At 41.3% G+C, this 16,234-nt stretch overlaps 1 protein-coding gene across 1 annotated transcript in view; it reads right to left on the bottom strand.

Moving 5' to 3' along the window:
- The window catches only part of LOC120553633 (proton myo-inositol cotransporter-like), an 84,583-nt gene that overhangs the window by 67,566 nt on the left and 783 nt on the right, over positions 1-16,234 (bottom strand). The window contains 4 exon segments of the mRNA XM_039792263.1: positions 3,011-3,213; positions 4,337-4,496; positions 12,331-12,883; positions 15,115-15,209. Coding sequence (XP_039648197.1) covers positions 3,011-3,213; positions 4,337-4,496; positions 12,331-12,883; positions 15,115-15,168 — 970 coding nt within the window. The 5' untranslated portion in view covers positions 15,169-15,209.

Consider the following 16,234-nt stretch of genomic DNA (forward strand, 5'->3'; position numbering starts at 1 on the left):
TGACTCGAAAATATTAAACCGCATGCAAGTTGTTTTTTTTTCCTCACGGTGCCGGAATACTTTAAGCCCTGCCTACATGAAAGCCACCAAAAGGACAAAAGAGCTCCCCGCTACAGACACTCAAACCACGTCAACAGAAAAATCAAGAGCAAAACGCCACGTTGCTGCTCACGCTGTTTGATTGGCAGGTCACCATTATCGCCTTAGGAGTCAAGGGAATGCAACAGAGCAACTGAATTACTTTTTGTTGCTTCAGTAGGAAGGACTCATGAACTCTCTAATCAGCCTCACGGAGGAGGGCATCAAAGTGACTGAAAAAGAAGGCTGCTGCCTTCAAGGCTTAGGGTTGGAACTCTGTCAGCTGTGTGAGCTGTTAATAAAATGAGCCCAAGAATTAGCCAGTCCCTTTCAAACATATTTCCAATCATCCCTCGAGGCCCACAGCACTCTAAGTCTTTGCTGTGGAGGAGGTCATCTATTGTTGCGGCCCCTAAGAAAGCCTGTGCAAAGATGATGAGGGACCTCAGACCTGTAGCAGTTACCTCTACACCAAAGAAATGCCTTGAAACGATTATGCCGCACAGGCGTTATTACCCTCAATAACCTCATTTACATTGAACTACCGACACTTTGGTTTGTATTTTCTTTGTCAAATTGAATAGCGATTGTTATTCCTTTCAACCACACCTGAGCTAAGGCCCTGTTCAGACCTGGTATTAACATGTGTCTTGGGTGACCCGATCACAAGTGGACAGGTGTGAATGCGCCCAAGACGCATTGAGATCCGATCGCTCAGACTCAAACGCCTTCTTTTAGCAGTGGGTACGCGAATGTGTCCTGGGCCAACTGACTCCCTCTGTGTAAGTCGAACTACGTACTCATTGGCTGGCTTTTTCTCCACCACGTCTGAGCTACAGTATAAGTAGCTCTGTGTAGTTTGGCCATTTTTGTATTTCTCATTTTACAGAAAGTGAGTGAATCTTGTGTTTTGGATGTTATTATCGTACTGTCGGCGTTTTTGTCCTGGTGCTCTGCACAGATCTGACACCTGCCCACCTGCTCTTATCCCCGGCTCTCTGAAGCTCTGTGCGCTGTGGTTGCCTGGCAAAGGCGGCGGTGTTGGCGGCACGGAGGTCCCTGGGGACCGCGGGTAGACAATAACCTTATTTTTAGGTTTGTAAAATGTACCCAAACATATAACGTATATTGCCGTCGGGCGGAGAAAAGTATGTCCTCTGGCACAAAGACTGTAGGCATCGCACATTTCTGAAATAGGCTAAATAATGTTTGATGTTTGTGAGAGTAACAACGGAAATTAATACACACATCTTACACAATAATAACAGAAACAATTTCATTAAAATATGTATTTTTGTATATGCAAACGGAAATGATGTATGCTCATTTGCATATAGAGTGGGAAAGTGAGATCCAATTACAAGTGGTCACTCGAGACGCATGTGGAGACGCATTATAATGCCAGGTGTAAACAGGCGTACTCAGAGCTGTCCACTAGTGATCGGATCACCCAAGACGCATGTTAAAGGGTAACTACTGTTTTTATTCAAACTTGACCCTGTTTTCCTATGTTTTTGTGTCTAAGTGACTGATGGAAACAACAATCGTTGAAACTGGTCCAGTATTAAGTGAGACCGCTTTTTTGATTTATTTTTATTTTTGGATTTGACAAACAACATAATCCAAAGGATATTTTCTTTACAAGAACAGACACTGGCCCTAGTATTGTGATTATGCTGTGTATGAACCATTTATATATGGGAATGTAGATATTTGGGAGCAGAGCCATTTATAACATTATACATATGATTAAACTTTAACTGCTCCACTCTAACATGTACTGGCAGCAACCCTACCTTTTTAAAAGCATCTCTACCAATATGAGTCCGGGGGGGTGCATTTAACAGGCAGCGGATAACATTATTTTGCATCACTTGCAGTCTATTTTTAAGTTTAACTGATAATCCACAGTACCAAGCAGAACATGCATAATCAAAATGACATTGAATCAATGATATAACCAGTAATTTCTTGATAGAATAATCTGGATGCCTTGTCATGCGATACATATTTGTTCCAAATAAAATGGCCGCTGCAGTCGGTATTGGTAAAACATGCTAGCAATGTAAGTTAATAGGGCAATTGTCCAGCTTGTATTTACCTTCACAAAAGTGCTCGTTTTGCCACTGATAGGCTCAGATTAATATTCTAAGTGTCTGACAACATTATGGTAAGGATTTCTAAGGATGTCAACTTTTCTGTTAAAGAGTAAGATGCTTTTTTTAAACAACATACGAAATTGCGTTCGCTAAACCCACCACAGTAATTTTAGCATCGTAAAATACACTTCATTCAAAGTCGACAGAAACAAAATTAAACTATGAAAAGCCATTTCGAGTCGTCTTTCCACTTCTCCAACCATCGCAACTCTAGTTTTGGTTGAAATAAACACATAGTTTACCGATTCACATGTGAAAATATGTTGGCTGTATAGAAGCTAAAAGTATTGCTTTTTTAAATGGAGTCTGGTGGGTTTAGCGCTAGTGACTTCAGAGCCATTTCTGGCTAAACAGAAAGCTCTCAAAGAGGTTTTAAAGATCTATCTCTGAAGGGATCCCCAATGTCAAAGGTTGTTATTTCCATCAGTCACTTAGGCACAAAAACATAGGAAAATAGGGTCCAGGTGAAAAAAAGACAGTAGTTACCCTTTAATGCCAGGTCTGAACAACAGGGCCTAAGATACGGATACTTGACCTGGGTATACTGTACGTCCCGACATTGTTGAATGGGACAACAGGCTTTTGACCCTCTGTACTGTAGCTGTTGAGATTAGCAAAGATTTTGACAAAAAATGCACAGCCATCCACTGCATGGATACCTGTGTAGGTACTGTTGTAAAGTAAATGTTAACAGGATGTTACAGCATAAAGCAAAAAGCAAAACATGTGCTGCTCTCTTGTCCCAATGCTTTCTCTTTTTTGCCCCCTGTTACCTCCTCCGCTGTCCTCCTCGTCGATGCTGTTCTTGATGCTGTCGTACTCCTCGTCGATGTTCTGGTTTCCTCGGATCTGACTGAGCACGCGGCGGGCCTTCTGGGTCAGCCCATGCTGGATTAACCAGCGAGGGCTCTCCGGCAGGAACAGGAATCCCACAAACTGGAGCACGGCGGGAAGCACCGACAGACCCAACATGTACCTGGACAGGCAGGGAGGGAGGGGGTGCATGGAGTGAGTAATCTAATTAAGATCCCAGAAGCTACATATTTTTTGGATAATGGCAACTTTGGAAAGCTTTGCATGCCATGCACATTTCAATTCCTTTGACATTCGTTACAACAATAGGTTGCTATATATTCAGTTTGTTGAGTAATTTGCCTGTAACCATCAGATGGTTGAGTTCATTTCGGTGAAATAAAACACTGGGGGAAATGTCAAGGCTTTATGCAGATTTTTCCGGCTTAAAATAACTTAAGCATTTACATTTAGCAAAAAATAAGAGGGTACACTACAAGAGGGGAATGAGGGGGAAAACTGATCAAAATAAAATGTTTGAGAGCTTTATCTCTCTAGATGTAGAAGAAGTGGAAAAGCAGCAAGTTGCTCCAAAGAGTGCAAAATAAAATCCATATATTTTTACCAGAGTAAACACTCAGACATATAAGGCTTTTCTTCTGCTGCGCAGGCAAAGACGTCAGTTGGACAACATTCATACTCTTAACTCAATAAGTGTCTCCAAAAAGCCATTATCGTGTATGAATCCTCGTAATCTAGGGGCTTCTAAAAGATCTCTGCTATCTCCATCAGAACCGTAGTTGAGGCAAATCCTTCCAGGAGGACGATTGTTATCTAAAGTAGCACACAGTTAAACATTCACACACCCTGGAGGCTTCAAATCTGCATTCAGTGTGACAGCAGGAAAAGACGCAAACAGAAGCAAAAAAAAAAAAAAGAGTAAAGATGGTAACAGATAAAAGATAAAGGACAGAGAAAGAGGTATAGTGTATCTTTCAAACATACAGCGTGGCTGCTCCCAGCAAATAGGGGCGGACTTGTGTATGCGTTGACATTTGGAATGAGGGTTTGAGCAGCCAACCCGACTTTTTCTGGCATTTGATGTGATAAGAACCCAAAGAAAAGACAGTGATAGCATATTTGACTATATGACCATCACACAGGGAGATGGGAATCCTTCTACTGAAAAGTACCGAACGTGTACTTATGCAGACATACAAGATGCCATTGTATGTTATTCATGCTTTTATTTGTCTATAACATTACACATCTTCCGCATGTGTGAGGTGCGCGTCTCTGTGTCTGACCTCCACCCATCGCGCTGCAGGTAGCTGAAGGCGCCGTCGACGAGGCTGGCGGTGAACTGCCCGCCGGTGATGAAGAGGGTGTTAACCGTCACCAGCTGACCCCTGAGGTGGGGCGGAGAGGCCTCGGCGATGTACACTGGCACCGTCATAGAGGCAATACCTACACAGTGGGGGAGAGAGAGGGAGAGGCAACGGTTGGCAGGAGGTTCAGATGTCGCCTGTCCTCAAAGGAAATGCAGACTTACTGTATATGAAAAGGAATTATTTGTATGGCATAAATTAAAAATGAAAGCAGGTTGACAAACTGTGACAAAAGCCTTATACTAACATTAACCAATCAACTGACCTGAACATTATCTAAAACACAAAAGAAGGCAGTTTTCTTCAGCTAAACGCTTTAAATAATAATAAGAAAACCTTTATTTATCCCTCACACACAGGACCCATAGACACGCATTAGCAGTGGTCAGAGTGATGGGGCTGCCACAGAGTTGGCGCAGTGCGGTGGCTTGCTCAACTGTCACTTCTCCAGCTAAGACCCCGTACCGTGCTGGAATTCAACCAGCCACCCTCCGGTCCCCAAGCCAAATCCCTAAACACTGAGCTACTGATTTGAAAATAACAACATTTTAAATTCTTAAAAAAGTGTTTTAAAAGTGAGTGAGTTTAACATCATAATTACACTTGTTTTAATAATCTCTATTATCTGTTATGAATTACTTATTCAAAATAACTCTGCCCTTTGACCCTGAAATCAACAACAGCAACACTGAGTTCATGTGGACAAGAGGTGAACCCAAGAGACACAAACAAATACTTTAGTCCATAGGACTGGGAGATAGGTCTTCATATAGGTCATTTTATCTTGATAACGATATATATATATATATATATATATATATATATCACGATATAGCATGTTTTCTGGTAATTCAAAAAAGAAACCACATGGTAAAACCTATTTTTGTATACTCCTGTCTGAGTTTAACACTTGAAATGTAAAACGCAATGAAAAGTACTGAGTAATTTTAAGAACTTTAGTGCAAAATGAACATTACAGTTTGAAGTTAAACTATAGAGTCAAAAATATTCCAGCTATGCACTGACTATGTAATGTAAAAAAAAAAACAATCCTCAAATGAAAATTCCCTCTAGAATATTTTATTATATTGTATTTTATTTTTAGATTTTCAGTGAGGCATGTGAATTAGTATTAGTATTAGTTTGTTTATTTCAATTTAGACAAAGTAATTGTACACAACAATATCTCAATTTATGATTTCGTCACGATACAGTGAAAGATGATAAATGATCACATTGAGTTATCGCCCCGGTTCTTATAGTCCAGCTCAGCACTGGGCGCACGCACACACACACACACACACACACACACACACACACACACACACACACACACACACACACACACACACACACACACGCTTCTGTGCTCACATACACACAGAACAAACAGTGTGTGTTTGCCTATCTGACAAGGTGCCATGAGACCGCAGCTTTCTGCAGCTGGCTCCCGATAAGCTCTATTAATAGTCTCCCAATGCTTTCTATACACCCCCCTCCTCATCACCTCTCCCTCCCCCCCTGCCAACACCCTGCCCTCGACGCCCGGCATGACTACGTGGCTACCTGTTGCCATGGCAACCATTTGCTGGGAAACCAGTCTCCGAGCGGGCACCACACTGTGGCAGCTCTGGGAAGAGGAATCGATAACCCAGAGCAAGGAGGATTTTCTCCTTTTTTTCATTTTTTTTTAAACAGAAGAGTGCGAATGGAAATCACCATCATCGGCATTTCAAAACACAAAGTTACGTTTCTTGAAGGAGTACACAACATCAGAACATTTACTAAAAAAAGAACGCTTTCTTCCCACAGTGTACTACAAAACAAGATAAGAGTACTGGTTGAAAGCCCTGTGGTCAAGTCTCTGCCTGGCCTACTGCTCAGTGTCGAGTGATCAGAGGAGAGGCACTTGTAGACTCCACCAAGGCTGTACAGCTCTCCAGCCTGCTGTTAACACCCAGAGATAGCAGTCGTCTCTTTTGCTTCATATTGATTTATTGAACTTTGAATGAAACATTCCCTAAGGATTTGGAGTCTAGTCTTTATCTTAGTTATTGCTAAAAATAAAAAAATAACAATAAAGGAATATCATCAGAGGGCGGAAATCCGAGATCCAGATTACCACCGAAATCGAATTAACTGCTCTTTGGCATGATGCCTGTCTGCTCAGGCCAATTTGATGGAAATCCATTCATAAGCTTTTGCGAGATGCTGCTGGAAGACCTAACCCCTATAGTAGAAGTAGGACCTTTAAAACAACTCATTTTAGTAGGAATTGCAGTGTACTGGTTTTGTCATGTACGTGTACACAGCGCAGAGACCTCATGACATGGGTCACAATACCCCCCTTTCCCAAATCCAACCACCTGTTATCACATAACTGGAATGCCATACTTAGGTCACCTGTACCATCTCCTTGGCGATTAAGCAAACTCCATTCGCTGACGAGGGCCACAAAATGTGGCTGAAGGATGTTAAGTGGCCCTTGCTCTAGAATTGTCGAAAAAAAAAATGCTATGCTGTATTGTTGAATGCAGTTTGTTTCAGCATGTTTAAAGAGTGGTATATTATATTAGAATAAGTATCAAGTTTGAGTGTAATGATTCAACAGGTAGACAGAGCAGCAAGCAGATTTCATGCCAATCTGCAGAGCAGTTCACAGGCGGGGAAAGCAATCACCAAATGCTACGAAATCTGTTTTGGCTCCTTTCTAACAGCTTCTAACAGCTGTATTCTGTCTGCGTGTTTGCCCTGTAGGTTTGTATACTCAGATGGCATTATGCGGATGCACACACACAGAAAGGATATATACAATATCTACAGATTTTAACACACTTAACACAAACAAGTCTTCTGCTGCAATGCCTCTATCTGTATTCACCTCATACTGCCGGACCTCTTCATCCTCCCTCGTTTGTTTTCCTCCATGTTGCCCTGTTTTAATTATCTCAGCCATATGTATCACCAGCTTGTCTTCGTCCAAGCCACGCCTGCTGCCGCACACAGCCCATATGCCTATGAGTGAGATACTACAGCTGATGTTGATGTATTTACTGAGTAATGGATCATTTCCATTTCACATCTTGCTGCAGGTGGTGACAGGGAAAATCATTATGTCAGAGCCCATTACAGGTAATACCATTAGAGGCCAGTAAAAAGGTCAAATACTGTACACATTTGCGTTAGCTTATTGACAGTCTGGAATTAAGTGTTTTCGGCTGGGAGTCAGGCTTTACAGTCATTCTATCTTGCACTGGCTTTAGAAATGCAGAATGTATTCATTTTTAAGCTGCTAATTCTATAATTTCACATATATGTTATGTCTTGTCTGTATTTCTTTGGATGTTGCATAAAGGAAAAGTCCTGTAAATATGAAAGTATATCCCTATACAGTTGGCAAAATAGCCTATTCAGGGGTCTCATGTCTGTGTTTACTTTTCAAGAGAAGCATTAAATCATTTTTGTAAAACAACGGGTTTTTTTGGAAAACTTTAGGCAGCTGGTTGCCCCGATATATATTGTTTAGCCGAGTCACATTTCCCAAATTTCTTCAACAGAGCTGCAAAGTGCAAAGTTTGCAATCCATTAGCTACAATAGCGAATTCAGGGGGCTACTTTCTGTGGCTACTTTCAGTGGAACTCAAAGGGAAGTGTTTAAGGGGATTTATGTGCTTTTATGTGGTTTCGCTGGATTTCCTGAATCACCACAACCGAAGGGGCTAGTGCAAAGTTTGCATGACCCATAGTTGGAGCGACCACAATTATGAGATGAAGACCTAGGTTAAAAGGTCCCATGACATGGTGCTCTTTGGATGCTTTTATATAGACCTTAGTGGTCCCCTAATACTGTATCTGAAGTCTTTTTTTCAGCCTTGGTGCAGAATTACAGTCACTAGAGCCAGTCCCACAATGAGCTTTCCTTAGTATGTACCATTTCTGGCTGAGGAGGGAGGGGGGGGGGGCGCAAGGTGGAGAGTGGGGTTGTGGCCTTGACCAACTGCCACTTTGCTTGTTTGAAAGCCATGATGTCTCTCTCTCATGGGTGGGCCAAATTCTCTGGGCGGGAAAAGCAGAGAAAGGGGAGGTAACCTTCCTCCTTATGACCTCATAAGGAGCAAGATTCCAGATCGTCCCATCTCAGCTTTTATTTTCTCAAAGGCAGAGCAGGATACCCAGGGCTCGGTTTACACCTATCGCCATTTCTAGCCACTGGGGGACCATAGGCAGGCTGTGGGAACGCACATTAAATGTTAAAAAACCTCATAAAGTGAAATTTTCATGCCATGGGACCTTTAAAAAAACGGTGTCTAATGCTGATGATTGTGACGAATCTAAAAGGTAAAATGTAGGCTAACACTTTCAATGTACAATTGAATTTTCATGAGAAAGACCTGCTACATAGTGAGAGCTTAGAAATAAGAACAAGATTCAACTTGAGTCGCTCTTGTCCTACATCAGTATTGCATAGAGGACATATCTGGAGTCAAGTGACATTATTTTGATACAAGCAAAGCCATCTCAAGTAATCATATTCCTCTGAAGTTCCCCACTGGAGCTGAAACTGCACTGAAAACAAGCCAAATAACCTTAACCAAAGGCCAGGTTTCTTCACTTGCTAGGATTTGAATCCCTTACAAACACATTCGCAATGTGATGCCTTTCTAGTTAATGAGCTCTCCTTTCAGCACCAGGGGACAGCTCCCAGCACTCCAAACAGACACACAGACACACACAAACAGACACACACAGACACCCTCATAAAGTCATTGTTTGGTCGGGCTCAGCCTCAAAGCAGTACAGCAAAGTTAAACAAAGAATCTGTCTGGTCTTGTGAATGCAGCCTTTAGGCACGGAGTACAAAGCTCGGGACTGACTCGCTTGATCAGAGCGCGAGGGAGATACTTCATTAGACCTTCCATCACTGTGATGTAGTAGAGACGCAGGCAGGACATTTTCTGGTACTAAATAGCTGGTTGTGATGGAGGAAGCTAATTAGTGGCTAATGGAGCATCCTCGAAAATGTGGCATGAGGAAAAGAAAAAACTCCCCCAAATAAAGTGGTGGGAATGCTGATTGAATTTAGTGGGTAAAAGCAGGTTGTGCCCTTTCTTAATTAAATTCAGTAAAGTGTGCCTAATAAGTGTAAGACATTGGATTTTGACAATTGTTATCCAAAAACAAATTATCCCATACTACACCATGTGGCTGTTTTTATGATGTAACTTCAAATCAGTCATGAAATTCTATGACTTCAAGTTGTTATAAAATGCACAAATGTCAAGCTGAAACCAATTCATTTCTTTAACACTTGACATTTTAGTGATGTGATTTCCACCTTACAGAACGACAATATGCGCATAAACAAACTCCTCAATAAGTCTACACTTAGCTTCCACCTTGTTACGACGATGTAATTATATAAACCCACCAATTAATTATCAAACCTCCAGGTAATAATTAAATGTTATCACAATGTAATTAACCTCGCTACAACATTTGAAACTGTTGGATCATTTAGCCAGAAAACGTATACACACGCTATTATACACACACTGTGAGGGTGTGTGCATTTGTGTGTCTGTGTGTGACAGAATGGATTATGACTAACTAAGGCTGAAGGCATCAGAGCAGATTTCTTATAAGAAAAACATTTCATAGCTCTTTTTTAACCTTTTAAATCGAACCGTCGCCACACAGAGAGCACAGAAAGAATCCATTGGTAGCTGTGATAGTTTGTCTACTCAACTGTCCTTGGAAATGGAGTAAAACTCTCTACAGAGAAGCAAAAATGCAGTAAAGCTTGCTCATCAACCTGCTGCTTTTCTTATCTTTCAAGTTTATTTTTCAACAGTAAGATGCCATACCCTGAACATGTCTCGGCTGCAACTGTTAAAAATGTAACGGGAACCTAATCAAAAAAGTTTATTTGTGTTATGGGTTGTGTAAAGAAAAGTACCACTGGCTGATATCTCATGATAGGATTCTTTAAACTCTCAAATATCAATATCGGCCGGGCTTACTAACAAGTCGCTATATCAAATTAAAAGGTGATAATATGTCACTGTTGTGTCCACAGTTTGTTTTTGCTGCCCCAAAGTTGCCCCTAAAAAAGATTTAAGGTTTAAAGATAACATTTTCATTGTCACTGTCAATAATCAATGAAATGTATCTATTGCTACATATCTTTTAATAAAATCGGATTAAAACAACATCACAAAACCCACAGCCAGTGTGGTTTAAAATTGCAATGATAGCCCGCACAGCCAGCAGTTAACATGCTAGCTGATTGGCTCCCAGGTGCTAGTGCTAGCTCGGCTATCCCCGGCAGTCACTCAGTCTAGTCCAAGATTGGTTGGAGTAAATAACTTGACAATTTCAAACAGTCTGGTTCAATCCCATCTGCTTGCTCAGACTATAGCAACAGCTCGTATCACACAACAGACCCTGTTCCCAGGCAAAGGTCAGATCAACAACAAGGTCCGGTTATGGGTAGAAATACAGGAAGGCAAGGCCTGGCGGTGTAAAAACAGCTCTGATGACCTTTTTGGCGAGTTCAGTTCAGACATGCTAAGCAGTTAGCTTTCCTGAGAACTGGCGGTCACGTTAAAGTTGAGTGTGCAGGTGACGGGCTCCGCCAGAATAATTGCATGCAATGCAAATGCCTTATTAGCGTCTCCAGTAGCTAATTGTGGTGCCAGAATGTGTTAATTATCTATCAGGGCCAGCTTGTTCATGCTTGTGTAATAAAGATCATTGTATGGGAAAAGATTGCGATGGCACAAGAGGAGGGGATACTTATAATGTAACAGCTGAAATGACCTGTGCGATTGGGCTGCACATGCTATCTATCAGAGCTTGAAAATTAAGTGTGAAGCTGCTGCATTTTCTGCATTTTTCTTTCCCTTACCCTTTAATTATTGGAATTTATAAACAATCAAAAACACTCAACTAGTATTACTGCCACAATTGTTACAGTACATGCATATTATAAATTCAAACTGGCTGTTGATGGGCACATCTCCATAAAAACTAATGGTTGATAACAGTTAATGGTCCATTAACTGTTATCTGTTGTGAATCTTTTACATTCCAATCTCTAAAAACTCTGAACAAAGCCTATCTCATCTGATTTCATTAGTATCATAAATTTGTAACAATTGTTACACTGTTTTCCTTTTCTGAAGATTCATCTGCACTGAGGAGAGCGCTTACTACTCTCAAAGGAGGCGGCGGTGTGCCATCAACGTAGCGCTCAGAATGGAAAGCCAGTTTTAACAGCTCTTTTCACAGAGGATGTGACTCATAAATAAGAGCAGCCACTATAAATAATTTGGGGGTACAATGAATTCTGATCAAAAGGTGAGTTGCATGTAAAAGCATGCAGAGAGTGGAGGGAGGAACAGGCAGAGAGATAGGGATGATTCAAGAGAGGAGAAAGCCAAGCTCATGCAGGAAAGGAAGAAGCAAGGAGGGAGGGAGCCAATCAGATAAATGCAACTCTGACATCAGTGACCTTATTGACACCAAAAATCTCTCTTTGAGGCCTGTGGCCTTAAGGTGCACTTAAGTTGATTCTGACCTCTGAACTCTGACAGGGAAATGTGAAAATCAATAAAGTCAGCCAACCATTAGCATTGTTAGTGCTGCCAGTGGGGTGAGATAAATTGACTTGTTTCCAATTAAGAGCAACTTTGTCTTTACATCAGTGACAGTGTTGATGTATAGGCTATCGTAGTGTGACAGGACTTTAAAATTACATTTTTAGTAATTAGTTTGACTTGCTTTCACAACATGCAACAGTGTGTTGGGTTAAAATGCAATTTAGGCTAAAAGAAAAAATGGGGAAATGCTCAAACAAGACTCTGGTTATGACACGCTGAAGGGACAGAGAGCACGTTGGACACACGTCTTACCAAGCCCGACTCCGACGATGAGCCTCCCCGCCAGGAGAACCTCTTTGCCAGGGGCGGTGCTCAACACGATCCCACCGACGGAGAAGAAGAAGCTGGCCAGCAGTATGCAAACTCTGCGCCCGAAGAGCCCGTTGAGGAAGCCGCCCAGCAGGGCAGACAGGGCGGCCGCGGCCACAGTACTTGAAATGAGCAGCTCTTGCCACAGAGCGCTCAGGTCCAGCTCCCTCTTCAGCAGGAGCATCGCCCCGGAGATCACCCCGGTGTCGTAGCCGAACAAGAAGCCCCCCAGGGCGGAGAACGCGGCCAGGACGTAGACGAAGCCGGGCGTGACATCCTGCTGGAACTGCTTGCGGGCAGCCCTCTCCAGGTCCCCGGTGGAAGTGGTGGGTGCTGCTGGCGCACCTGCGGTGGAGGTCGCGGCGGAGGCGCCCTGGCTGCTGAGGCTGGCGCTGGACGGAGCCTTGATCAGACTCCGCTCTCCTCCGTCGCTCACTTTCTTCCACCGCTCGCCCATCAGGTTGCTCATACTACGGAGATTGTAGTCATGGTCGACCTGTTTGCGCGACATATGGGAAATACAACACAGGACAGGGCTGCTTAGTTGTATTTGATGCCTCAAAAAAAGAAAAGAAAAACACACTTAACTAATTTTCCCACCCCACCCCCCTCAGTTTGGAGTTACTGCCGCGTTGGTTATCCACAACCACTCCCAAAGACAACGCTGGCTGCCGGATAAAGTTGTTCTCCGGGGTTGTGTGTATCAATGCGTCACACCCATGTGGTCCTGATGGGAGAGTTGAAGAAGAGTGGGGAGGAAAGGTAAGATAGGAGGCGTGTAGTGGAGCAGTTCGTCACTAGTAGCGTCGGCATGACGCAAATAAATATTGTTTTGGAAGCATGATGCTGGTAGTTGATCGTTTACGGCGAGGTTTTAGTCTGCTACAATTCAATTAAATCATTGAAATGTTATCGGCTATAGAAAACAATACAGTAGGCTCCACTAAAATCCCTATTGAAATATAAATATAGGGCAATTAAATGTGCATGTATGCTGTTTACAGTTGATCATGATGCATGGCTTTATGAAAAACTGTTTAGCACTTAATTTTGGGGTACAAGCCAAATCTAAGTTCTAACAAAGTATTGTGTAAAACGTTAAGCATTGCATATAGGCTACAAATACAGATTCATGCAACCTATATATTAAACTACAGTATGTCTGTTAAATATACAGTAGAATTTTAATGATTAAAAAAAAAACTCAAATAGGCATTATATCGCCATATTTCGCCTGTTACTGTACAACAGGCTGCTTCTGGCACAATAGAAAAACGGCTGCCCCCTGCAGGTCTGACTCTAGTATTACAGGTCCATGATGACAGTGATGACACTGACAGACATACTGGAGGTTTTTTGGGCAATAACATCTCTTTACAGCTGATAACCTTGTCTAAACATACATACGTATTAATGAAAGAACTGGGTAGCCATGGTATAATTCAGTGCTTTTTAAGTAGGAAATTATAGTGTTGCCACCGGGGTTGTCTTCAGGTATCAAGCATTTCAGCCATGACGATCACTGCTGGAAGAAATGTGACACAATACTTTTTAAATTACTTTCATCATCAATCAATCAATCTGCAGATTATCTTTTTGATTAATCAATTAATAGTTCAGCCACTGTTTAGTTTGTGATTTTGCCAGCACAATGGCCAGAAATAAATGATTGCGTGACTAAATGTGAGAGTTAGTTAGTGAGTCACAATAATCTGAATTTGAAATCAAAACCATCTTATCAGTATGTTCTGGTTAAAAACAAAGAAGGGAAAAACATGTATATTCCATCGTTCAGTAATTGTTTTTGCTAATTTGTCATTCAATAAAAAAAACGTGGAACAAAAAAAAAAAACTACCTTATCAGAATATTCACTTTTATTCAACCAGCATTACTGAAGAAAGCTACACCCACAACACCATGTTCTAGGAAATTAGGGCAACAACTAACAAATATTTCCATTATGGATTAATCTGCCAGTTATTATATTATATATATTATATTTTTTTTTACCATTCCTTTATTAGTCATTTATAAAATGTCATAAAATAGTGAAAAATGCATCACAATTTTCCGAAGCCCAAAGTGATACCATTAAATGGCTTGTTTTATCAAACCAATGATCCACAACTTAAATATATTCAGTTTACTATCACATAAGACAAAGAAAAGCAGCAAATCCTCACAATTAAGGAGCTGTAACAAGGCAATGACCGTCATTCTTGCTTGAAAAAAATGTCTTAAATGATTGATTATCAAATTATCTGCCCTTATCGGAACCCAAGCTAAAGCCTAACTGTCCTTTTGAAGCTAAAAGCTGAACAAACTGTCTCCATGAACTAATGAAAACCCTAGTCACTCATTATCAGAACTCCCTCCTTCACACAATCGACCATTATCATTGCCTACCTTCTCCAGTATACTGATCAGGTTTATAACACAGAAAAATAATCAGAGAAAAAACATGCAGCCTGGAGAAAAGACATGGTTGTAAATGCATTTATATAAAAACATTTGAATAATAATAATAGTAAATGCATTTATATGTGGAGGGGACCGATATGTGGACAGTGGTGTCACACAAAATGGAGAATGAGTACAGCCTCGTAATGGCTCATGATTGAGCCCATTAGAGAAGGAGGGCAATAATGGGACAAGTTTCCTGCACACATAATGCTGTACATGGTTTCATGGTAAAAACCTATAATGTCTCTTTTAGGGAGATGAACCTTGTGACTCCAGCTGAGTACCAGGGCCCAAGGGTGGTGATGTGCGTCAGTCATTCTGTCGATCCGTCTTACACTTGACAACTACTGGCCAGATTCTGTAAAATAAGGTATATGGATCACAGCTAAGATTTTGGCAACCTTATATTTCCACCAGCGCCAATAGCCTCAATACATTTCCACACAGTCACACACAGGGAGGGAATATTGAAAATGCATGCATTACATTTACTAAACACATTTGTGCTCCTAAGAGGATTAAAAAAAAAACTAAACTCTTTCCTCTTTAATCGGGACACTTGATATCTTATTTTTCTGATTGCCAAGCCTACAACTGAGTAATTTATTACCAAGTTTTCATAAACAATAAGCCTAATCTTCAAAACACCCCCTTGAACATTGCTGCACTAAACACATACCAAGTCTGTCAGCCTAGCTGAAGTACAATGTTACAGGGAAACTACGGGCTTAAGAAAACCCAATCCCCTGTCTTTGTGTAAACCAGCCGCAAAAAGAAGAAACTGGGGGAGAAACTATGTGTAAGGACCGGTCCCATTGAGGTAACAGAGCAGTATCTGTTTGACAGCAGGCATTTTTGACATATAATAATATTGTACTGTAGTAGTAATAGCAAAGGTGTAATTAAAAACATAACAAAGACCTTATTACATTTAGGTGAGCGAGTTCCAGGGTACTGTATTGTTCAAGCTGTCTCACTGGACTGTCTCACTGAGGCATTTAATGGAACAGATCCCTAATTAATTAATGCTATTAGTTACACCTGTGCTTTTTCTCCTACAGGCTACAAGTCAAAATGTCTGCTGTCTGCTTTGGAATGATGTTAAAGCTTCAACACTCAATATCAACAACTTTTATACTTTATCAGCATGAATCAAATGGTTAACGTTACATGTGACACGAACACAGTGATGAACCCACTGATAATTATCACCAAACTGCAGATCTACACAGAGCTTTTTAGCTCCTTTTAGCTCATTGTTTAACTTTTCTAGTACAGTTCAGTCTCACTGTCTGATACACCTTCTGTATCCTAACAGTTAGCTACCTGTCCACCACCAAACAGACACAGTTAGCAACTAGCTAGCTAGCTGGTGAATTTTCT

The sequence above is a fragment of the Perca fluviatilis genome, chromosome 23, assembly GCF_010015445.1.
Source record: "Perca fluviatilis chromosome 23, GENO_Pfluv_1.0, whole genome shotgun sequence".
Taxonomy (NCBI): Eukaryota; Metazoa; Chordata; class Actinopteri; order Perciformes; family Percidae; genus Perca; species Perca fluviatilis.